The sequence below is a fragment of the Malus domestica genome, chromosome 09, assembly GCF_042453785.1.
Source record: "Malus domestica chromosome 09, GDT2T_hap1".
Lineage (NCBI taxonomy): Eukaryota > Viridiplantae > Streptophyta > Magnoliopsida > Rosales > Rosaceae > Malus > Malus domestica.
The window spans coordinates 4,503,977-4,525,289 of NC_091669.1; the positions used below are offsets into that span (position 1 = coordinate 4,503,977).

General features: G+C 36.0%; 3 protein-coding genes across 5 annotated transcripts; 2 read left to right on the plus strand and 1 right to left on the minus strand.

The window, feature by feature from the left end:
* The first annotated feature begins 8,233 nt into the window (after window positions 1-8,233).
* On the plus strand, window positions 8,234-10,538 carry LOC103421523 (transcription factor TCP13). The gene is made up of 2 exons (XM_008359565.4): window positions 8,234-8,604; window positions 8,969-10,538. Exon 2 carries the CDS (start codon window positions 9,107-9,109, stop codon window positions 10,256-10,258), a length of 1,152 nt encoding a protein of 383 aa, XP_008357787.2. The 5' UTR covers window positions 8,234-8,604; window positions 8,969-9,106; the 3' UTR covers window positions 10,259-10,538.
* Window positions 10,539-13,161: 2,623 nt separating this feature from the next.
* Window positions 13,162-19,417, plus strand: LOC103421526 (transcription initiation factor TFIID subunit 8-like). The gene is made up of 3 exons (XM_070804675.1): window positions 13,162-13,510; window positions 13,849-15,261; window positions 16,651-19,417. Exon 2 carries the CDS (start codon window positions 13,980-13,982, stop codon window positions 15,111-15,113), a length of 1,134 nt encoding a protein of 377 aa, XP_070660776.1. The 5' UTR covers window positions 13,162-13,510; window positions 13,849-13,979; the 3' UTR covers window positions 15,114-15,261; window positions 16,651-19,417.
* Window positions 15,704-20,786, minus strand: LOC103421524 (protein LONGIFOLIA 1-like). Of its 3 annotated transcripts, none has more exons than XM_017328425.3 (6): window positions 20,562-20,786; window positions 19,915-20,136; window positions 19,460-19,509; window positions 17,333-19,342; window positions 17,100-17,250; window positions 15,704-17,016 (listed from the first exon to the last, which is right to left on the minus strand). In XM_017328425.3, exons 2-6 carry the CDS (start codon window positions 20,066-20,068, stop codon window positions 16,220-16,222), a joined length of 3,162 nt encoding a protein of 1,053 aa, XP_017183914.3. In that variant the 5' UTR covers window positions 20,069-20,136; window positions 20,562-20,786; the 3' UTR covers window positions 15,704-16,219. The 3 variants fall into 3 exon arrangements, with proteins under 3 accessions (XP_017183914.3, XP_070660774.1, XP_070660775.1); XM_070804673.1 differs by having other exon boundaries at window positions 20,462-20,785; XM_070804674.1 differs by having other exon boundaries at window positions 20,605-20,746.
* Window positions 20,787-21,313: the final 527 nt, after the last annotated feature.

Genomic DNA, 21,313 nt, shown 5'->3' on the forward strand with positions numbered 1-21,313 from the left:
ATCTTTTGTTAGAAGCTAGTATCACATGCACATCGCCTAGTGTAGCCATATATGTCGATGTGACAGTGATATTACATGCATGTTCCTTTTGTGTTGATCTATTTATGTTGTTTTTTTATTGGTGTTGTTTCTAATGTGGTAAATGTTTTCGTTATGAGTTCACTGTTCTTTATGGAGGAGGATCTTCCCTCCTAATTTTCTCTCTAATCTCCTTTTTTTCTCTCCTACTTGAATAATTATGATTAACTAATTAAGTTTTGTCAATATTTTATATTGATTTTTTTATAAAAATAATAAAATAAAAAATCAAATGTCAGATAAGGAATGACATGGAATGTGATTGTGAATAGAAGAAAACAGAATCCTATTCCATTCTTCTTGGCAGCAGACCAAAGAGATGCCAAACCATGCACGCAACTTTTTTCAAACGAAACTACTAGGAATATCCGCGTGAGTAGAAATGTTTATGAGAATAAAATCCCAAAAATTAGGCCATATTCAAACTAACGTTTCATAAAGAAGATGCTTGTGTAGTAGGCAATGTTCAAATCCAATTTTTTGATTTAAAAAATAAATAAAATACCTGATATGTAAACGCATTAATGCTAAAATGGTGAGGTGTACAAAAGTCAAACAAGTTTAATCATAAAATAAAATTAAAAGATAGTGTTATTCACACATACATTTTACCTCTTACACAACCTAATTAGTTTTTTGTTTTTGTCAAAATTAATTTTTTGTTATTAATTTTTTGTTATTAATCTTTTTCAATTCATTCAATTTGACGACCGCAATTTAAGAGATTGTGTGAAAAGTAAAAATTGGTGTGTAAAGCACATTACTCTTAAAAAAATCATGAAGTTTCAGTAAAAAAATATTTATGGCAAGGTTGATATCTTAAGAGCATCTCCAACCCTACTAGCTAAATTTTTGCTTTTAGCTGGCCAACTGCCTAAAAGTTATTGTACTTATTTGGAATTGCTTTTAAAAAACTGAAAACGCTTTAGATGAACTTTTATCTGTTATTATATAATTCCTCTATCAGTATGAGTGTAGTTAAAGATGTTGTGGTGTAATTCCACCTTATGGTTAGTGAAGGAAAAAATAATCTCTTTCTTATTTACCTTTAGCTGATGAAATTAGAATTGTTGTTTCTTTATCGATTCTTCTAGTGCTATGAGACCTGATGGCTTTTCTGGTTCTTCCTATTAGTCATGTTGGGATATTGTTGGTTTGGATGTTATTACTTTTATACAAGACTTTTTTAAGTGTGGCTGATTATATCCGAATGCTAATTGCAACTTTACAGTTACTCAAATACTTTGGCAAGGACGGAAATGTCAAAGCCGTCAACGTCACCGGCCCAAATGGCACGCCCTTGATCGGTAACAAGAAGGAGAGGTTTGGTTACTTTGGTGGCCGTAGCGGCAGTTCTTTCTTATTAAAGTGTTTTTAATTAATTAATTAAATTGTTTAACACGATTTTCTTTAACAAAGAATGTCCATTTTTTATTTTTTTTAATTTATCTACGTGTCAAATATTATGGGGCTCACAACGTTCGCATGAGCAGATAAAGGAGAAACTAACCGAAATTAAGAAATTTGTAATTCATTGATACGAAGTCATTAGTCGTTATATGCAATTGAAAAAACTGAAAGATGCTGTATGAATTTGAAAATTTACTTTATCTTGACATCAAATTTAAGTATTGCTCATTATAGATGTAAGGAATTATTATTGTCACTTCATAACTCAAATTGTGCACTCCTCATAAGACAATAACAATTCTTTAAAAATAAGGCAAATTTAAGAATTTGTCAACCAATTTTTTTGAAGTGCAATTATCTTCTTAATTACGCTACACAACATATGAGAAAATTAATATTTTTTTTCGAACAAACGATATTATGTACACTAAGGAAATGGGGTGGGCTAGCAATAATGTGATTCAAACTCGCTTTTGAATATTAATATATTAAGAAAAATAGTATTGCCTACAACTTCAACTTTCTTCATAGTATCATACCAATCTAACATACGTGTTGATTCTAATAAGTATCTCACATTTATCACATTATTTAATACGTATTGTTTATATGTTATGCATAAAGCCTTAAATGACCCCGCTCATGAAGTGAGTGCTTAGAGTGCGAATCTCACATCGACAAATTAAGCGACAATTCATGTGTTTAAAAAGTTTGGGCTAATTTTCATATTTCCAATTGGTTCACGTATTCTAATTTTAATTCAATTTCATCAAATAGTTGTTGTTTATGAAATTCTTATATCTAGTGGTTGAGGAATAACTAGCTAGCTCAACTTTGTTTCTAATGGTATCCTAAAAATAATTTAGTGTTTACCCTGAGAAGAATTTTGGTTTGATCCCTTCAACACAAACCGGCCCATACCCATATCGCACCAGAAAAGAAATTGATCATATGATCTAGTGAATTTTACTGTAGAAATTGATAACTTCGGCTTCTTGTTTTTTCGTTTTTCCTGTTCATGGAGATTCATATGTCTATAGACTATTCCGGTTTGGTGTTGTCATGTGATCAAAGCCATTTGGCAACAGCCCATTGAAAATAAGACCTTCCAAACGAGTCGGTTAATCCACTCAAGCCTGGAGCTAATCCTAACTGTTTGGAGCAGTATTTGGCACCATCTCCATGGCATGATCTTCATCTTGAATTGAGTCAACCATGACATTCAATGAGGAACTTGATTAAGAATTTTCAACGCTCAAGAGGCAACCAAGGGGAAGACATCAAGAATGGATGCTCTCAGACAATTAGTATAAAGGGACTTTTTAGGTCATTGTTAGAGGTCCCCGACCAAACACAAAACTCATTTTTTATTTTATGTACACCTTGCATGCTTTTATCTTTATTTCTCGTTCTAGATACACTTTTCACTTTATATTCGTAGTGTAACTCGTTTTTTCTCTAATTTATAAAGTAATTTTAATTTTCTCTCAAACTTATTACATCGCAAATTCACTTTCTTGATTTTATTTTATTGCAATAGGAGTATTGTAATTTAGTTACTTATTAGTTCGATCCATTCGACCAGTTTGTTTGGGTTGATGTGATTCGCCTTTCCATACATCTCATCTCATCTCACCACATCAATCACTAATTAAATTCATACCACTCCACTTTCACAAATAACGCTTATTCAAAGTCCTTGCACCCAAGGTGCAGAGAACGCTTGATCGAGACACGTTTCTTCCTCGGTCCTCAATAACATTGAAAGAAGTCTAATCAAACGCAACTAAAATCACCAACTTCTCTTCTCTTTTATTCCCTTGGCCTTAGGCTACAAGTTGGCATGCCAGCAACATAAACTAGAAAGACCAAGAGATCCCGAAATTATCGGTTGTGAGGCCGAGACGGATTTTGAGACCAACAATAACCCAAACTTTTACGTCTTGCGACCTCCTGTCACAATGTCATGCCATCACACCACCTGATAATGAGTTCTCATATTTCTAGTATTCGCAATAGAATTTAAAAAAAAATAAAAAAATCGATTAATAATTCAAAATTAATATATATTAGTTTATCCATGGTGTTAAATAAGAATTTCAGTTTTCAATGAGACTAAAAGCTATTCTCTCACGTTTGTAACAATGTAGACTCTATTACAATTGATATAGCCCAAAAAATGTCACTCATATATTTAGGATCAGTTGTCTGCGATCTAGGCCCACTGGCGGAGCCACACCAAGGCTACGGTGGGCTTTAATCCAGGAAAAATTATAAACAAACAAAAAAATGCAGGAAGAATTATTTTTTAATGAAACTAGCTCAGTGAGTATTTAGCACAACTAAAAATATAAAGTTATCATGGAAATTGTGATGCCATTTTGTTCAAGATTATTTTTCTTTAATTCAGTAGGCTTTATATTATTTTCAATCAATTTTCTTTGTTACTTCTGCTTTTATTGTTTGGTTTTGTGCTAGTTGTGTGGTTGTAATTGAGATAGTCCATGTATCAAGTTTCTATCTTCTTGTGTTTACATCATAATATATGTGAAATTTGATGATTTATTGTAATTTTTGCAATTTGCAATTGCAAAACTATTGAGTTCATGCTAAGTAAATTTTAAATTATACAAATACAAAAGTTAGACTTAAACTTTTGCTTACAATACGTATTTGGCAAAAAAATATCATTTAATTTTAGGGTAATTTTTTTAGCTAGTCCACCCATAAAAAAATTTATGGCTCCACCCTTGTCTAGGCCAGAGACATGTGATGGTCGGCGATGGCTCGTTTCTGGGGGTTTATAATAGGAAAACTAACGAACAGTTTAAAAAAAACTTTCGTTTTAATGAAAAATGACAAATAAAGGTGTAGTGAATAGTAACAGGGAAAGGTAAAAATGTAATTTTTTGTTAAAAGTGAACAGTACTGGGAATGTTTCGTTAAAACTCCATTTTTTAATTGGGTTAACTTTTTTTTTTTTAAGAATTGAATAAGTCCAGATTAATAAACATACTGACAAATTTGGGTTCTTAGCATTGGCCTTAAAAAAATTAAAATGGTTTAATATCAAGAAAAAAGAGTGAGCTTCACTGCAAATAGTGGTAGAATATACTTAATAACTTATCAATATTTCTTCTAGATTTTCAAAACGTTCAAGAGACATGCTGGTTGAGAAAAAAAAAATTGGAACGAGTAACATATTGCGGGTAGATTCAGAAGGTTGAGCGTGATGACTCAAGAGGTGGCAGAAGGGTTGTGTCTGGAATCCAGGGACCATTTATTGGGGCCAACGCCCTTCATAGTCAGTTTATGAACATATAGCTCTGTACGTACTGTGCCCGATCTTGAGATGCCCGCCAGTACTGCTTGTTTTAGACGAAAACCCTAACAGTCTTTCTGTCCTGTCTCTTTCTTCCCCCAGCAAAAGAAGCAGTGAAGGGCCTCTCTGTTTAATTTTTTCCACTCTCAAACAATATGCAGGCTGCAGTGTTACTCGCTCCCTGTATATGTCATATGTGAAATAACTATGTATGCAGTGCAGCTCTAATTGAATACCAACAGAAAACTCTTCCGCTGAGAATTCTGAAGTACGTAATTAGGGATTTCAAAGTTTAGGGGGTTTTTGAAGTTTCTTGCTAGTGTTCTCAGTTAACTTCTGGGATAATTTAAATTAGGGTTTTTGGATCCGGTGCCATATTGCAATTAGGGTTTTGGAGTTCTACGATCACGATTACCTCTTCAAACAGAAAATACCTAATCATTCTGGAGGTTCAAGCACTAATATTTGACACTTAAGGACTAAAAATAAACAATTGAGAAAGAACCTTGCATACACCTCTATAGTTCATCGAGAAGATCATTACTTCCAATGGCTTCTTCTTTTTTTTTTTTTTTTTTTTTTTGTATTATTACTTCCAATGGCTTAATAAATTGGTTTTGTTGAAAAGAGCAATGCAATTTCGTTACGGCTGGGTAGGTTGTCAGCTGCTAGGTCAGCAAGTCTTAAATTACTTCGTGCATATCTCTCTGCAATAAAAAGTCGTGTGGTCCTATTCGAACTCACTATTCGGTCTTTCAAAAGAAAATGCATGCACGTATTGGTCCCTCAACTATTAGGTAGCCTCTCATTGTCCGAAGTACCTATCATACACATGCTAATGCTCAGAGTATATATACCACAAATTTTTGTAGCCCATGATACCAAGTGGATATATACATCTTTCTAATCCAAACTTAATCTTCATATGTAATCAGCTTGTTGACATAGAACAGTTGGCTAATGATTGAGGAGCAGCTTGATAGGCCAGTTCACTAACAGCAAAAACTATTTTCAGATTTGGTTTTGGAACTTTAATTTGATGCATAATACGTCTTTTCAATAAAATAAAAAGAGCGAGACGAGCCAAACTCACATTTGCTCCGTAACACGAGTATTTTGCATCAAATTCTGTCGTTAGGTTTAAAAGATTTTCATTTTGAGGATATTTTCTGGAATTTTGCCATCTTTGCTTTTCATATTATGTTACAAGGTGTTGCTTGATTTTCCCTTACATATTACACCACGTCACTTGTCCATCTATTTTCTTCTCTTTGTCCTCCCCTATAGTTTCAAGCGTGTGATGCTTTTCTTTTTCAAGAAACCTTGATATTTTATTGAATTAGAAAAAGCATTCTACCTAGACAGACGATTGAGAACATAAACTTTACTCTTCATGTACAGAATAAGAAAAAAGAAAAATACATTAAAAGAGAGGCATAAAAACAAAGCGGGGATAGTTCAACTGTGTGATGCAATTAGAGAGAAAACTGTGAGAAATATATTTTGTTAGGCAGCAGAGATGAATGTCAATTCCAATGATTGGTTAATTGGATTCATATATTTGAAGTGTACTCACACAACACAACATATCTATGCCGGCCATCGAATCATTACCACACATCTTGAGTATTTGGATATGGGAGGAAAGCTTCCGCTACTTTGTCCACATGAACATGTTCATCCTTTTTGGTACTTTAGGCGTGCATATGAAAGTGATATATCTAAAATCTTTTGTTAATTGTCGATAAAGCAACACTCACCACTTTCGAATGTGCAACATGCATCCATATGGTCCCCAAGTGAAATTTCCTACTTTTGTATTTCATGTATATACATAAATATTAGGAGTAATTAGGTTTTCATCCTTATTTTTACTACTCTATTGATTAAAACCTTATTACTTTTCAATTTTTGATCAAGGTCCTTTGTATTAATAATATCATTAATTATTTCAATAATAAAATATTTTTTATTTCTAAATATATTCATTTAATATTAAAAATGTTACAATTAGTATATTTATATTTATGGCTAAATTTTTTATCATATATTTTTATTTTTAGTTTGTACCCATTTTTAATTTGCAACCCTTTTTTAATTTGTACCAATTTTCCTTTCAATTTTAATTTGTACCCATATATTAATTTCTTTTTGTGCCCATATTTTTTAAAGTTTTATTTGTATTGTACCCATATTTTTTTATTTATTTGTACCCATTTTTATTTTTGCTAAATGTACCCATTTTGAAGAATGTACCCATGTTTTGATACAATAATTTTTTGGTTATTTTTTATGAATGTACCCATGTTTACACACACACACAATAGTATATTTATATTTTAATATTTTTAATCCCACAAATTATGGTTTTTTATTTAAAATCTCATTACTATAAACAACTATAAATTTTAATTTTTAATTTTAAAAATATAGTAACGTATATAGAAATGAATTATCAATTAATTTTAGGGACTTGGATCAAAAATTGAAAAACAACAAGGTTTCAGTCAAAGATTGTTCATAACTAGGGACCGCATCTAAAGTCTCCCATATTATTAGCAGCTTCAACTTATCACCAAGTATAAATCAATTATGTTGCCTACAAGGCGTATCATATATAATGTGATTTGAGCAGCTAGGTAGAGATTTTAAGTTTCATAGCCCTCTTAAATCCTAGTTTTCTTTTGATAAAAAAATAAATAAATAATCCTTGTTTTCTTCTTTAAAAAAAAAAAAAATAGAGATCAGTTGATGGCTTCATCACGAAATCCACAATTTTGAAAACTCCATGTATATTTGTTTGTGTATTATATAATTTATATTTGACCCTTATAAAGGTCCTAAGGCAAACTAAATTACAACCTCTCCCTCCTACTGTGCGACTCTATTGTGCGATCATGTGCTCGATGAAATTCTTTAGTTTTTCTCTCTTCTTGTGTGCGATCATGTACTCAATTAAATACCTTAGTTGAAAAGCCTAGGCAATTTTCAACATTATTCCACAGTATCATGCATCAACCCTAGACAAGCCTTTACTAATAATAGTAGTTGTGACATATGTTAGCATAAACTTTCAACATATGTTGACAGGAATTGGCAGTGCTTCGTAAGTGCTCGACGAATGGCTAATGAAGTTTTTTTTGTTGATATTATGACCCCATTTTTCAAATCATGGCTACAGCACTGACAACAATCCATTTTTTCAGGGGTCAGGAAGACTTATAAAGACATTTCAGCCTTCTCATAATCATCATCATGTGATTCAATATCATAAAGAATAGAACTTAGAACATACCGTGTGAAATAAAAGTTTGAAATTCATCTTCAATTAACTCCTAAATCATTGTTAATTTACTCTAATTAACCTTATGCATGCGTGATGAGGAAATGATGAGATATCGACTAGCTACCATAGCTACACCCACATTCATTTGAGTTGATAGTGAGAGTGCCACGTGGCAGTGTATGTACCACTGCTTTATCTTTCCTTGGGCATGGTCGGTGGAATTCCGGCGCCTTACTTTTTCCTCTCAAACGGCTGTCTCTACTTCTTCTTCTTCAAGAAGTTTATTCTCATATTCTCCACATACTTGCAGAATAATTTAATCTTCAAAAGAACAGACGGCTGCTTAGTTGATTTTAGTACTTCTCTACTAAACTCACAAAGCCAATTTCAAGTTGAGAAAATCAAAACCATATACCTTTCTTTACCATTCTGTGTAATACTGTGTATTCAACTCACCAAGCACCGAAAACTGTCTGCAAAACAAGAAGCAGAAAATGTTTACTTTCATGTAAGTTGGGTCAATTTCAAGTAATATGTTGGTTGGGTAACCCTAGAATTATAAAATCATTAGCATCACATACCTATATTTGTTGCTTTGCTTTAATTCCATTAATATACATACGCGAGACAAGTGAACTTGGAATTCCTTAACTAAACATTTCTATAGCTTGTGAATCGCTTCTTCTTTTGAGCTCCTTATTTATTTCGTTCATGAAACAATTCATGAAAGCTGTATATATATTAGTTTCGTTTTTTATTTTGTGGATCATCACATATATGTCATAGATATTTGCTAGCTTAGTAGGAAACACTTTTTTATCATTTTCATTTTTTTTTATAATTCATTTCTTTCATGATTGATGGTGTGGCAGATTATGATAAAAAAAGAAAGCACATGAAGAAGAGAAGCATATCATGATTAATTCGTGAAGTGAAGTTATCATTGCAAAGAGAATAGAAATCTGCGTGTTGAGCTGAAATGATGAACCAATGACGAGAGAGTGCAGAAGATGATTAAGAGTCTCATTAGTGAAGCAGATTTTAAAGAAGCAGGAGCTGGCAGTGCAAGTCGTGATGAACAAGCTAATAAAACCTCATCAAACCCTAATTTATCTCGTTCATCAACTCCATGGCCAAGGTTGAAGGATCCAAGGATTGTACGTGTGTCCCGAGCTTTTGGAGGAAAGGACAGGCATAGCAAGGTTTGCACCATAAGAGGGCTTCGAGATCGGCGGGTGAGGCTATCGGTACCCACTGCAATCCAATTGTACGATCTTCAAGATAAGCTTGGTCTTAACCAGCCTAGCAAGGTTGTCGATTGGTTGCTTGATGCCGCTAAGCATGAAATCGATGAACTTCCTCCGCTGCCAATGCCACCACCCGGGACTTTTGGTTTAAATCATCCATCATTAGTGCTCACTTCATCTCATGATGATCAAACCAATGCTCATCCCCAATTATCTCATAATCATAGAGGAGAAGGCCCTAGCAGTGGAATAGATAGATCAAATGTTTGGCCTACTAATTTGGATGCTTTTTGGCGAGCAAAGTCGAAAGAAATTGCAAGAGACACAAGAAATGAGGAGGAGGAAGAAAAACGGAAGGATAATCTTGGAATATCAGATGATCAAAAACAAGCAGGCAATAATATTGATGGTAATTCATCAAACGCATTCTTAACCAGAGGTAGTAATACCAACCCTCCGTTCTTTCCAGGTCTCCTGAATAGTTCTACGAATATGCCTTATGCTTATCAAAATTGGGATCATCCTCATCAGACTTCAAGTTTTCCACTATCTCAATTAGGAAGCCATGGATTCCAATCCCAAACTACAGATCTCCACAATTTCCTTAATGTCCTCTCGTTGCCATCCACATTGTCTTTATCCACGACACAATCTTATTTTCCTTCGCATAACGCGGCGGCTACAGGAGAGATAGATCCAAGACAATTCAACCATTTGCAATTGCTAAACTCAAGTAGTAGTACTAGTACCTCACAAAACCTATTGCCCAATTCTCTTTCCACACCAGCTCTATACCCTAGTAGCCAAACTCTGAGAGCACCCCATTTGAGTATGGTAACTAAGCTTGTGCATTCTTCAAACAACACTGGAAGTGGTCATCAGTCAAATAACGATCAGGGGCCTCTGCCTCGATGATGCGTACTGATGCTTTTAATTCAAAGACTCATGAAAGGCTAATAAGCTTGCTTTAATGGCTCAGATTGGTATTTCTTAAATGGGAGCTAGGTATAGCTAGGGAGCGCAGGCAAAGGTACAAGAACACATCTTACTTTACGGGGTTTAGTCAGTCTTCTTATTAATGTTCATTTCAGATTAAAGATGCTACATATGATTTGATTTCCTACTTATTTTGGTTTATATTATTTGACATTTGCATTTGAAATTAAAGTATAAGAAAGAGATTTTCGAGCATAAATTCGAGTGGAGCATCAGTAATGGTGTGAAGCTACATTGTGTTCATTATTCATATTCGACTGAATGTCAGTTAGATTCGGTGTATGCTATGTTGTTAGAGTCAAATTAGTTTTGTATAACTAAATGCCAATGGAATTGTGCGCCATGGCATTATCTCTTTATGTATGCGTGGGGATGGCCTTATTTCAGATATATACAACTTCACGAGATTGTTCTCTGCAAACTATCATTAATTGTTCTCTCTCTAACTAAGCTAGCAACTGTAAACAAAGATTATTTACCAAAAAAAAAAACTGCAAAGAAAGATTTAAAACCCTAGAGAGAGAGAGAGAGAGAGAGAGAGATTGTAGGAGCAACCTGAAATGTGAAATGTCTAAGCTTGTTTTCTTTTTAATTTCTGCTAGACATCAGGCAGGACTGCAAACATGACAGGATCGAGTAAATGTAGTAGTGTACATTATTACCAGTAGAATAGCCTTCTGATCGAGGGGGAGGTAAAGTAAGAAGAGAGTCTGCAGGCTTTAATTGTACGACCTAGAGTGAGATTATGAGAGCAGTAGCTCGTGTCAACATCACATACACAAGATCCAACAACATAATTATATATATATATATATATATATATATATATTTACTTGCAAGAAATCTGGTGCTGGATTGACAATTTTGCTAGTTATATAGGGTTATGAGTGCTTTGTGTTGGAATTATTACCTATATGTTGAACTAGTGCAGTTAATTAGAATCTGGTATTAAGAGAATATGATATCTCTAGCTAGGGCATTTCATGTGTCCTTGAAGCCAGCTGTTTACATCATAAGAAACTATCAAAAGTCTATCTGCATATGAAGTGATTTTTTACACACCAAATTTCTCTCCGTGCACATTGAATTAATAAAATAAAAGAGAATCAAATGAGACAAATAAACAATGTGTGTAAAGGAAGAAAAATGGCATGCATAAGTCATTTCCCTTTCTACATCACACTAGGGTACTGGATACACAGATGTTTGATCGGTTAGATTGTGATTGTCAATACCCAAAAGGTGAGTAAAGAAAGAAAAAATTTATGTTAGAAGCCATTTCCATTTCTACAACAACTTGTTTATGGGATGCACCAATGTTTGAACAGTTAGATTGAAATTGTCAAAATCCAGTCGTTCAATGCACCAATGTATAGCACACACCGGTGCATTGTAGATTTTCACCGTAAAAATATGATTTTTTTTTTTTGTCGAAACCGTAAAAAGATATACATGATTGTGAATGAATTTTGTTAAGCAGATTTAGTATAACAAGTCCTTCATCAGGAGTTGATGAGCAGTACTACAAGTAGTTAGAACTGCAAAAGCTTTATGTGTTGCCTCCCTGCTTAATTTGTTTTACATAGATACGATGGATCAGTACTGTTACAGGAGGCACAGGAGTAGCACTGTTCCATGCAGTTGGCGCATAATAATCAAGAAAAGAGGATTGGCCAAAACAAATGAAGTTACAAATTATAACCTAGAAAAGTGAAGTCGATCTGATTCATTTCTGGCAAATTAAGCAGTAGTAACTAATAAAAATAAAAACGACTCGTACTTTCTGTTCCTTTCTGTTCTTTTTAGTTCCCGTGAATCCAAAATCACTCATACTTTCTGATCTAGTCCCGTCAATCTCTCATCATGGTCGTCAAGTCTTGATCTGTGATTGATCATAGTTCACACATCTTTCGAACCTAGTGTTGATGAGAATTTGAAGGCAAAATTACTGTTGTTACTTGATACATATACATGCATTGAGTGTACTCACAATTGACCGTTGATCAAATTCAATGTCTTAATCCAACAGCTTCACAATGCAAGTGTTCTCACAATTGACCATTGATCAAATTCAATGTCTTAATCCAACAGCTTCAAAAACGTTGACATTTAGTGTTTGCAGGTACCCCAAAAAATTACGCAAAACTGACATAATTAACAATTGTTTCAACAACTTAAAATTGGAGGCCAATGATCTTTGAATTTGATCCAACCGACTTAAAAAATTGGCGCACTCAATGCATGTGGCTTTATCAACAATTAGAGCCCCAATTGGCAAATGATCAAATGAATTTATTGAAGTAATTTTTGCACTCATCTTTCTTTATTCTGCACTTTCAATCGTTGGATTAAATAAGTAACAAAAACAATGAGAACATGAGGTAAGAGAAAGTGAGTGTGAAAATTATTACCCTTAATTTAATTTAAAGAAAACTAATGAAAATAACTTGAAAACTTTGAGTTTTAACGATAAGGACAAAATAAAGAGTAAAATGAATAGTATCAAGATTGACTTTTCAGTGTAAAAATATGGTTTTTCATTAAAGTGAACAGTACTTGGAGTTTTTCGTTAAAGTTCCCTTTATTTAATGACATTTTTTTTTGTGAGTAAAAACAAGTAATTAATCCAAATTATGTTTCAAGCTCACTGGATTGAATAGGTGACTAAAACAATAAAAATGTAGAATGAGAAAACGAGAGTGTGAAAATCATTACCTTAATTTGTTTTAATTATAATTTTTTATAAGTAAAAACAAGTAATTTGTCCCAATTGTGTTTCAAGCATCCTCCTTAAGCCATCGGGAGAAAGATTTATACTACTTGTCGCAAAGTTCATCAGTCCTCGCTCTAAAAACGACAAGTCGTGGAAAAGCCTCTCTCTCTCTCTCTCTCTCTCTCTCCCCCCGATTCCCTTCTTCTCGTTCGCAAGTGGTAACAAACTTGAGAGCTCCCAAACTCCCGTACAAGCTTCAACGTCCTTCTCGATCCAGAGGGTTTTCTAGGGTTTTAGCCCAATCTCAAACTTCAATCTCTCTCTTCAAAGAAACGTTTTTTTTCCCCTTTTACGTACTCAATTCGGATCGACCGGTGTTCCGAGCGCCGCCGTATCTCTGACCTCAGCCTCTGCTCCGCCGGTGCTTCAATTGGATCGTAAAAGCGTAGATTTCACCGGTAAGCTTCCTCCTCAAAGTTTATTTCTTTCTGTAGCTTCCGCATTTTTTTTTTCAATTCAATTGGTTTGATTTCAATTCCAAGTCAGAAGTTTTAGGGTTTGCTTTTTTAATTTCGAGAAAGGTCCAGAATATTAAGCTTTGATTCATTTTTTTTTTATAAATATTTTTGCATTTTTTTTTGTAATTTGTAACGGCTAGTAGTTCCATTGATTGGAAGCTCCCCTTCGCTGAGAAAAGATTTCATAACCGAAACGAAAAAAAAAATCAAATCGTTGTATCAGGTCCAGCTCAGTGAAATTATTTTATCTTATGTTGTTTTTTCTTGCATTTTCTTAGGAAGAACACCAAGGCATAATCGATAAATTGATGGTTTTTGGCCGGTAGATAAGGTGGGGTTTGGCAGGGTTTTACGAAGAATGTTGGTTTTGATTATACTGCATTGGGTGGCCTGATATGAGGGGTTGAATATGACCGATGGGGGTGTGGAGAGTCGAAGAGAGCATGAACAACACAATAGAACACAGAGAAAATCGAGTGGTGATGACTTTGCACGAGCAATTGCGAAGATTGCAATAGCGCAAGTTTGTGAGATAGTGGGGTTTCAGACGTTCCAATTGTCTGCTCTCGAAAAACTCTCTGATGTTGCTGTTCAGTACATTCATAACATTGGAAAGACTGCGCATTTATATGCTAATTTAGCTGGTAGAACGGAATGCAATGTTTTCGATATGATTCAAGGGTTGGAAGATTTGGGCTTGGTGCAGGGATTTTTAGGTGCTTCAGATGTTGATCATTGTCTTACAAGTTCAGGGACGGTTAGGGAAATTGCTCAGTATGTTGCTGAAACTGAGCATATTCCATTTTCCTACACTATTCCTCAATTCCCAGTTGTTAAGGACCGAAATCTGAACCCTAGTTTTTGGCAAAGCAGCGTAGAGACACCTGGTGAGCATATACCTAGTTGGTTGCCTGCTTTTCCTGAACCACATACATATGCCCAGTCACCCATATTGAATGAGAGAGCTGTAGAACCTCAAACTGATATGGTTGAGCAAGAAAAACAACAGAGAAATGTGGAGCGGTCTCTGTTCAATTTGCAGCGGAGGCTGTTATGCAATGGGTCAGAGGGACCCTCTGTTGAGCCTGAAGATGCTGATAAGGCAAAACAAGCAAGAGAAAGTAACCCTTTTCTTGCTACACCTCTGCAATATGGGGAGATGGATGTATCTCATGTTGCTGTTCCAGCTAAAATTTCAAGTGAAGCCACAGTGGGAAATGTTGTTGCTGAGAACCATGTCCTGAATCAGTGTTCACTGCTGGAGACCTTTGCTCCAGCTATTGAAACAATGAAGAGCGGATCATGTGAATCAGAGGAGGGGCAGAAAGAGATTCTTGTGAGCAGAAGACCAATTGTGCAATTTAAGGTTGGAATTGCAAAGAAGTCCTTAAGTACTACGTTTCATTCGAGCCCATACAACAAGGGTTTTCAGAAAACCTATTCCTTGTTTGAAAGAGAATATGAGAAGGATGAAAAGAAAAGGAGGGCTGAGAAAATTCTGAAGGATTCCATGAAAAACCCAGAGGAGCTTGCTGAGTTATAAATTAGGTTGTTTTTCGACTAGAATTTGTACACTTGTTTTAGGATACTGGCAGTGGAAGCTGGCTCGCGTAGTTGTCTGCATCTGGACATTGTAGAATGGATATTACAAAATTCTGGAGGGAATTTTCTCACTTTAACAAGTTTCAAAGGTATGTTAGTGTCAGTTGCAGTGATACACCAGTTAATGATTCTTTCTAAAAAAGGTCGTACCCAGTGCACAAGGCTCCCGCTTTACGCAGGGTCTGGGAGAGGTGAATGTCGGCTAGCCTTACCCCTATTTATGGAGAGGCTGCTCCCAAGTCTCGAACCCGAGACCTACCGCTCATGGGCGAAGGCACTTGCCATCGCACCAAGTGCGACCTCTTTAATGATTCTTTCTAATAGAAATTATTTTGTTTTCGTTATTTTATGATACTACTCTCAATGCGTGCACAAGTATTATATTATTCCTAATCTGTTGTGCACTTCGTTGATTTATCAACATGTAAACGAAATAGAGTCAAAATTGATGTTTAGTTTCTTATTTATAGAGCAGAGAAAGGTCAACTGTGTTTTCCTGTCCAATAAATTGCGCATAACTGGAATGAGAAATTGGAAGGGAAAGATGCATACACCATAATTGTATTATAGATCTGTGTCCTCTATCAAAGATTTACATGTTAGAGAATAGCTAAATTTTTATCAGTAGTTATTTGTGGCTTTACAGAAGATAACACTACACGATAGTTATGAACTTAAAATAAAAATATTCCTCCCTCTTCTGTTCTATCCAACAAAACCTGGAAAAGAAAAACAAAAGAGGAAAAGGACTCCCAGGAAATGATTAAGACTACATAACAATATTCTTTTTGATGGAAAAGATCAATGTTATCAACTGCCCCTTCTTGGCAAGTCTGCAATGCCTACCAGACTAACCATGCGCAAACCAGCTACATCTCCACCACTCAAAACTTCAGTTACAGAGCATTAGAGATCAACCATCCAACACCAAACCCTGAATTTAATCGTCACAATCCACCCAATTCCTTGATTGATGTGTTATCTGGCGATATGATGCTTCACAAACTATCTTCCTCATCATCTAAGCTGCCATTTGAGTTTTTGAAATCAATATTTCCTTAGCCCCTTCCCAGAAAACAGTTGCCTGCAATGCCCACCGGACCAACCATGCAGGCCAACTGAATCATCACTCACAATTTCATTTATCAAATCTTTAAAGATCAACCGCTCGACATCCAACACTACAGAAGGAATTTCACTGTCACACTCTGTCCAATTCTTTGCTTGATCCGTGAAATCTTCCAACAAGATGTTTCTCAAACTTTCATCCTCGTCATCCAGGCTGCCATTCAAGTTCATTCTTCGTAGCTGATCAACCTCTGAACACAATTCTTTCAGAAGCTGCTGGCTTCTTGGTTTCCCATCTGCCAGCTTGTTTGGTGGGAACCACTGCTTCAAAGATTCTCCAACCACTAGTTTTTGAACAAGGAATTCATTAACAACCTCAAATACTTGTTTTCTTTGAATTTTCTCATCAGGTTTGGGCTGGAGATCAGAAGGCATTGTATTTGTTCTGATATCTTCCAGTGCAAGGAACAAATTAGGGTTGATCAGGTGGTCTGATGTGTTGAGCTCACTGGTTGTCCAGGCAGATTTGAGGTACCCGAGAATACCTGATGCCTGCAGTATATCTGAAATGTACATGTGGTCTGGATTTGTACTGTCACAGAGGGGACCAGTGATGGGGTCCTCATGTGTCCTGCTCATGCATCGATGATTCTGAATCAGGTTCTCTAATCTTTTATGATCAATTTCTGCCCCAAGACTGGGCATTGTGTTGTTGTATAACAGAGCTTGGTTCATTGGGTCATACTCTGCTATCTCCAGAATTTGTGCTTCATCGTCTGCAGCAAGAAATTCGAGGAAATTTAATATACGTCTTGCATTCTATACTACATATAAGGGCTCAGTTGCACAAGAACTATACCTTTGAAGGCATTTGATATCTTCTTCACTGGAGACGGTGAGTCATCGCGATAGAATGTGGAATCAAGAACAGAGACAGGGCTTGGTTGTTCGGAGGAAGCTTTCCTAGTTTCTGCCATTGACCTGTCATCAATCAACCCCACTGCTGGGTGCTGTGGGAAAGAAAACAGAACATCTGTCAACCCAGATAAGAAAAAAGCTTACAGGAATGAATGAGAACTGGGACACCCTTACCTTTATTTTTTGGTTATGCTTGTTGAAATGCGTGCCTGTGATTGTATCTGATTGATGAATGCTTGTGGCTTCTGTGTCTGTATGCAAGGCCAAGCTGATGGTGCTCCCAGATTGCTGAGAAGTGGAATCATCGTGATGGCTCATATCTCTCGTCTTGGTGCTAGTCTCCCTCAGTTGCACATTACTTTGATGCAAACTGGGTGTCTTGTGTCCAAGTTTTCTACCTGGGGTGGTTGCTTCTAGTGACTGCTTGGTGTGTTGCCTTCTCGTCATGCTTGAATTCGATGATGGAGTGCTTGGAGGAGATTGCTTCTCCAATCCAAGTCTTCTCTGTTGCATTTTTGGGCTCCTGATTCCTGGACTCCTACTTGAGCTGGTGACTTTTTCTTCACTCATAGTTTGCGATGCCTTTGGTTTTTGTGCAGATTTCAAAGTTCTTGTGTTAGAATTATCATCAGTGGAATGGAGTCGTCGATTGAAGGGATCTCTGACATGATTGTTCCTTGGTGTCAGATCTTTGGCTGTTTTCTTGTCGACCAATCCCTTTCTGTTATCACCAGGGTCACTGGTCCGAAGCTTCCGAAGACCCAATGTGTCATTCATGGAATTCACCATGGAAGCAGAGCTGTGGGTTTTATCAATGAGTTTAGCTGGTTTCAGTATGACGGTGGGTGATTTATAACTCTTTGGAGATTGGGAACCCTTGGCCGTGGCAGGAACTGATATGTTACTTTGTAGATATCTCTGGCTAGCTGATACCGTGCTGTCCAAAGAAATGCTTTCGTTGCTTATTTGAGATGCAAAATTTGAGGCGTGATCCTTTCTTGTATCTATCATTCCTTTCGTCTTCTGCATCACTTCAAGTATTTGCTTAAGAGCTCTGAGATCCTTTCCTGATTTTTTGAACTCAAGATCTGCCAGCCTTTTTTCCATTTCACCATATACTGAAGATGATGAATTTGGAGCTTTTATAGGTTCTTCTTGTTGCTTGAAATCTGATCGTTGAGAACCCTTGCTTCTGTGTGGCTGCCTCCACGGAGCTGCTTCTATTGGAAACTTAGAATTGGCGGTGGGCTTCATGACCGGATCAGTGCCTCTCCTCTGCGGTGAGCTGTCTTTCTTTGTATTTGCAAGGAGTATCCCAGAAAAAGTATCTTGCTTGTTTTCATTGGTTGCTCTTGATGATCTGGAGAAGGGGTCAGATCTGTCAGATTGGTCAGTATTAATCAGCCTTAATGGACTATCAGTGGTTGACACGGAATCTGGTAGATCCAACCCCATCAACTTTGCAACGACATTAGACGGTCTTTTAGCGCTTCCGGGTTCATGCTGCAAGTCAAGCAATTTGTTGCAGTTCCTGTCCTCTCTCTGCAGATCCTTGATGGAGTAGTTTCCTTTTGTTTCTGGGTTACAACCCCTCCTTATGGAACGTTCCTTACTGTCCAAAGAAAGCCTTGGGAGTTCTTTGAGTTTTATGGTGGATTTTGATGCATCTCGCGACTCTCTTCCATCATAAGAGAACCTCCGAGCATCTTTTGGTAAGAAGCGCGCGCAACCATCCTTCTCTTCATTGGAACTCCAAGTTGCTACCTGAAGCTTTGCGGGAACTTGAAATGACTCGTTACCACCAGAAACCCTTGGCTTGGTGGATTTTATTGAAGGCCTCGGGGAGTCTATGTACTTCAATGTGTGACCAACTCCGTCTTTAGCTGCAGGTTTAACTGAAATGCCACGGGCTTCTCTGTGCATCGAGTCTTTGACAAGACCTTGCAGATCAAAGGATTGCCGACGTATGTGCATCAAAACATTTGGTTGTTTCACGAATGGGTCCCGAGCGTCTTTGTCATTGGAAATGGTTTGGCTGGGCGAAGATGGTTCTTGCTGAGTTGCCTTTTTATGTTCAAAAGACGACAAGCTAGACGAACACGAAGAAGAAGAAGAAACAGTGCTTTTCGATGATTCTGTGGAGTTTCGTTGTTTCTCTTTCACCGCCTTTTTTCGAATTTTTTCCTGCAATTCCAAAATACATGTAATGAATGTTTCTGCTTAATCTAATAACCAAAAGATTGAAACTTCTAATTAAAATTTCAATCCACTAATGTGATTAACTAAGTGCTGAATTCTTACTGTAGCTTTCTGCACTGTGCTTGGTTCGACTGCGTGGTTGCAATTCTCACCTGGATAAAAATATATACAAATATAAATATTAATGTATAAATACATTTGAAAGTTCATACCATGCATTGTGAAACTATAAACGCATATTAAAAAAAGCAAAATAAAACATGTTATTAACAATTTGCTGATGGTTCTGTTAAATATTTATTGCTTAATTAAATTCTGTAAAATATTTTTGCTTAAAACTTGGTCAAGTTCACTCTTACATTTTCTGAGCTGATATAAATCAAATGCAAAAGGAAATAGTAAATCATAAGGAGCCGCATCAATAAGAATCCTTCTCCTCATTTACAAAACTAACGTTTCTTTTTTTTTTTTTCTTTTTTTTTTTACTAAAAGCACTTTTTCCAAAACTGCTTTGAGCTTGACTGCACTTATAAGCAAAAGGTAGAAATAAGAAATACCTGGAGGAAGTCTCTTGTGGTTCTGGCCGTTGATACGCCGGCCGGAGAGGAAATGGTGGCGATCAAAGAGCTGAAAAATTCCACTCATGCACCCAATTTGCTTATGGAGGTCCCGGTTCTCATCCGTTAGAGAATGCAAAATCTTTGCAGACATCTTCACTTCCACCTCCTTTCCCTCTTGCTTCACAAACGCACCAGCTCACACCTTTGAAACCTCCATTTCTGTAAATTCCAGGCAGCAAATCACTCATAAATAATTGGTTTCCAGAATTTTACAAGACCCCAAAATCCATATAGTTTCAAAAACAATGCTGAGTTTTCTGTCCAGCCAAAAACAACAGATTTTGTCTGAGTTTTTGCTCGAGCCACTATATTTTCTTCTAGCTAGTTAATCTGCATTGAGTTTTTTCCCTCTATATATTAATAATCTTCTTTTTCTTGGATTTTCTCTAAAGTTTTTGTATAGAACAAAAGAGAAGAGAGAACGAGAGAAAAACAAAATGCACAAGAAAAAAACATGCTAAGTGCTTAGAAAAAAGTCCCTTACCTATGGATATATAAAAATAAATAAAATTCGTTTTTTGGGTTTCACAGAACAAGGGAGACAATATCCGTCTGCAAAACTAAAAGGAATAAAAGAGACGTACGGGAAGGGACCCAACACTCAACAGTCACCCACAGCAGCCCCACCTTTCTAAGGAGGAGTAAGGAGTAAGGAGGAGGACAACGATCTATCAAAAAAATATAGTGCGCCGGAACAGAAGGATTAATAAGTTCTGCAGACCCAAGAAGAGATGTCTTTGTATTTTTTTTCTGATCTTTTGGGTTTTCTCACACAGCACAAGAGAATAACTTGCCTTTTGGCTCTCTCTAGGGAAGGCAGGCATATATATATATATATATATATATATATATATATATATATATATATATATATATATATAGGGGTGTGCTATCTACACATCCCATTTTACTTCTCACACACCCTTTGATAATTTCTGTCCGTTGATCTTCTTCCATTTATCCGATCCGACGGCCGAAAATTAAAAATGTGTGTGAGAAGTAAAATGGGATGTGTGGATATCACACCCCTATATATATATATATTAGAGGCTTGTGGTTGTATGTATTATATATGCAGTGCTCGATATCAGTATAGCAAAGAATGAGAATTGGTGACTAACATTTTATATTATAAATTTAATCTAAATTATGGGGAAGAAAATTCTAACTTGAGTATATAGAATGATCGCATACTGTTTTAATTTAATTACTCTCAGATCAAGAACGAAATTCAAATTTAAGTACTTAGCATGAAAACATAATGCTTTAACTAATTTGACTACACTTACATTTGTTGACAGAGGCGGGATTTTGGAAACATATTAAAAATAAGAGT

Excerpts from the sequence above, each read along its gene's own strand:
- LOC103421523 (XM_008359565.4), top strand. The coding sequence starts at position 9,107 with ATGATTAAGAGTCTCATTAGTGAAGCAGATTTTAAAGAAGCAGGAGCT.
- LOC103421526 (XM_070804675.1), top strand. The coding sequence starts at position 13,980 with ATGACCGATGGGGGTGTGGAGAGTCGAAGAGAGCATGAACAACACAAT.
- LOC103421524 (XM_017328425.3), bottom strand. The coding sequence starts at position 20,068 with ATGTCTGCAAAGATTTTGCATTCTCTAACGGATGAGAACCGGGACCTC. Across the intron at positions 19,343-19,459 it reads GCACAGTGCAGAAAGCTACA|GAAAAAATTCGAAAAAAGGC; the intron begins GTAAGAATTCAG and ends TTGGAATTGCAG. Across the intron at positions 17,017-17,099 it reads GATATCAAATGCCTTCAAAG|ACGATGAAGCACAAATTCTG; the intron begins GTATAGTTCTTG and ends TTCTTGCTGCAG.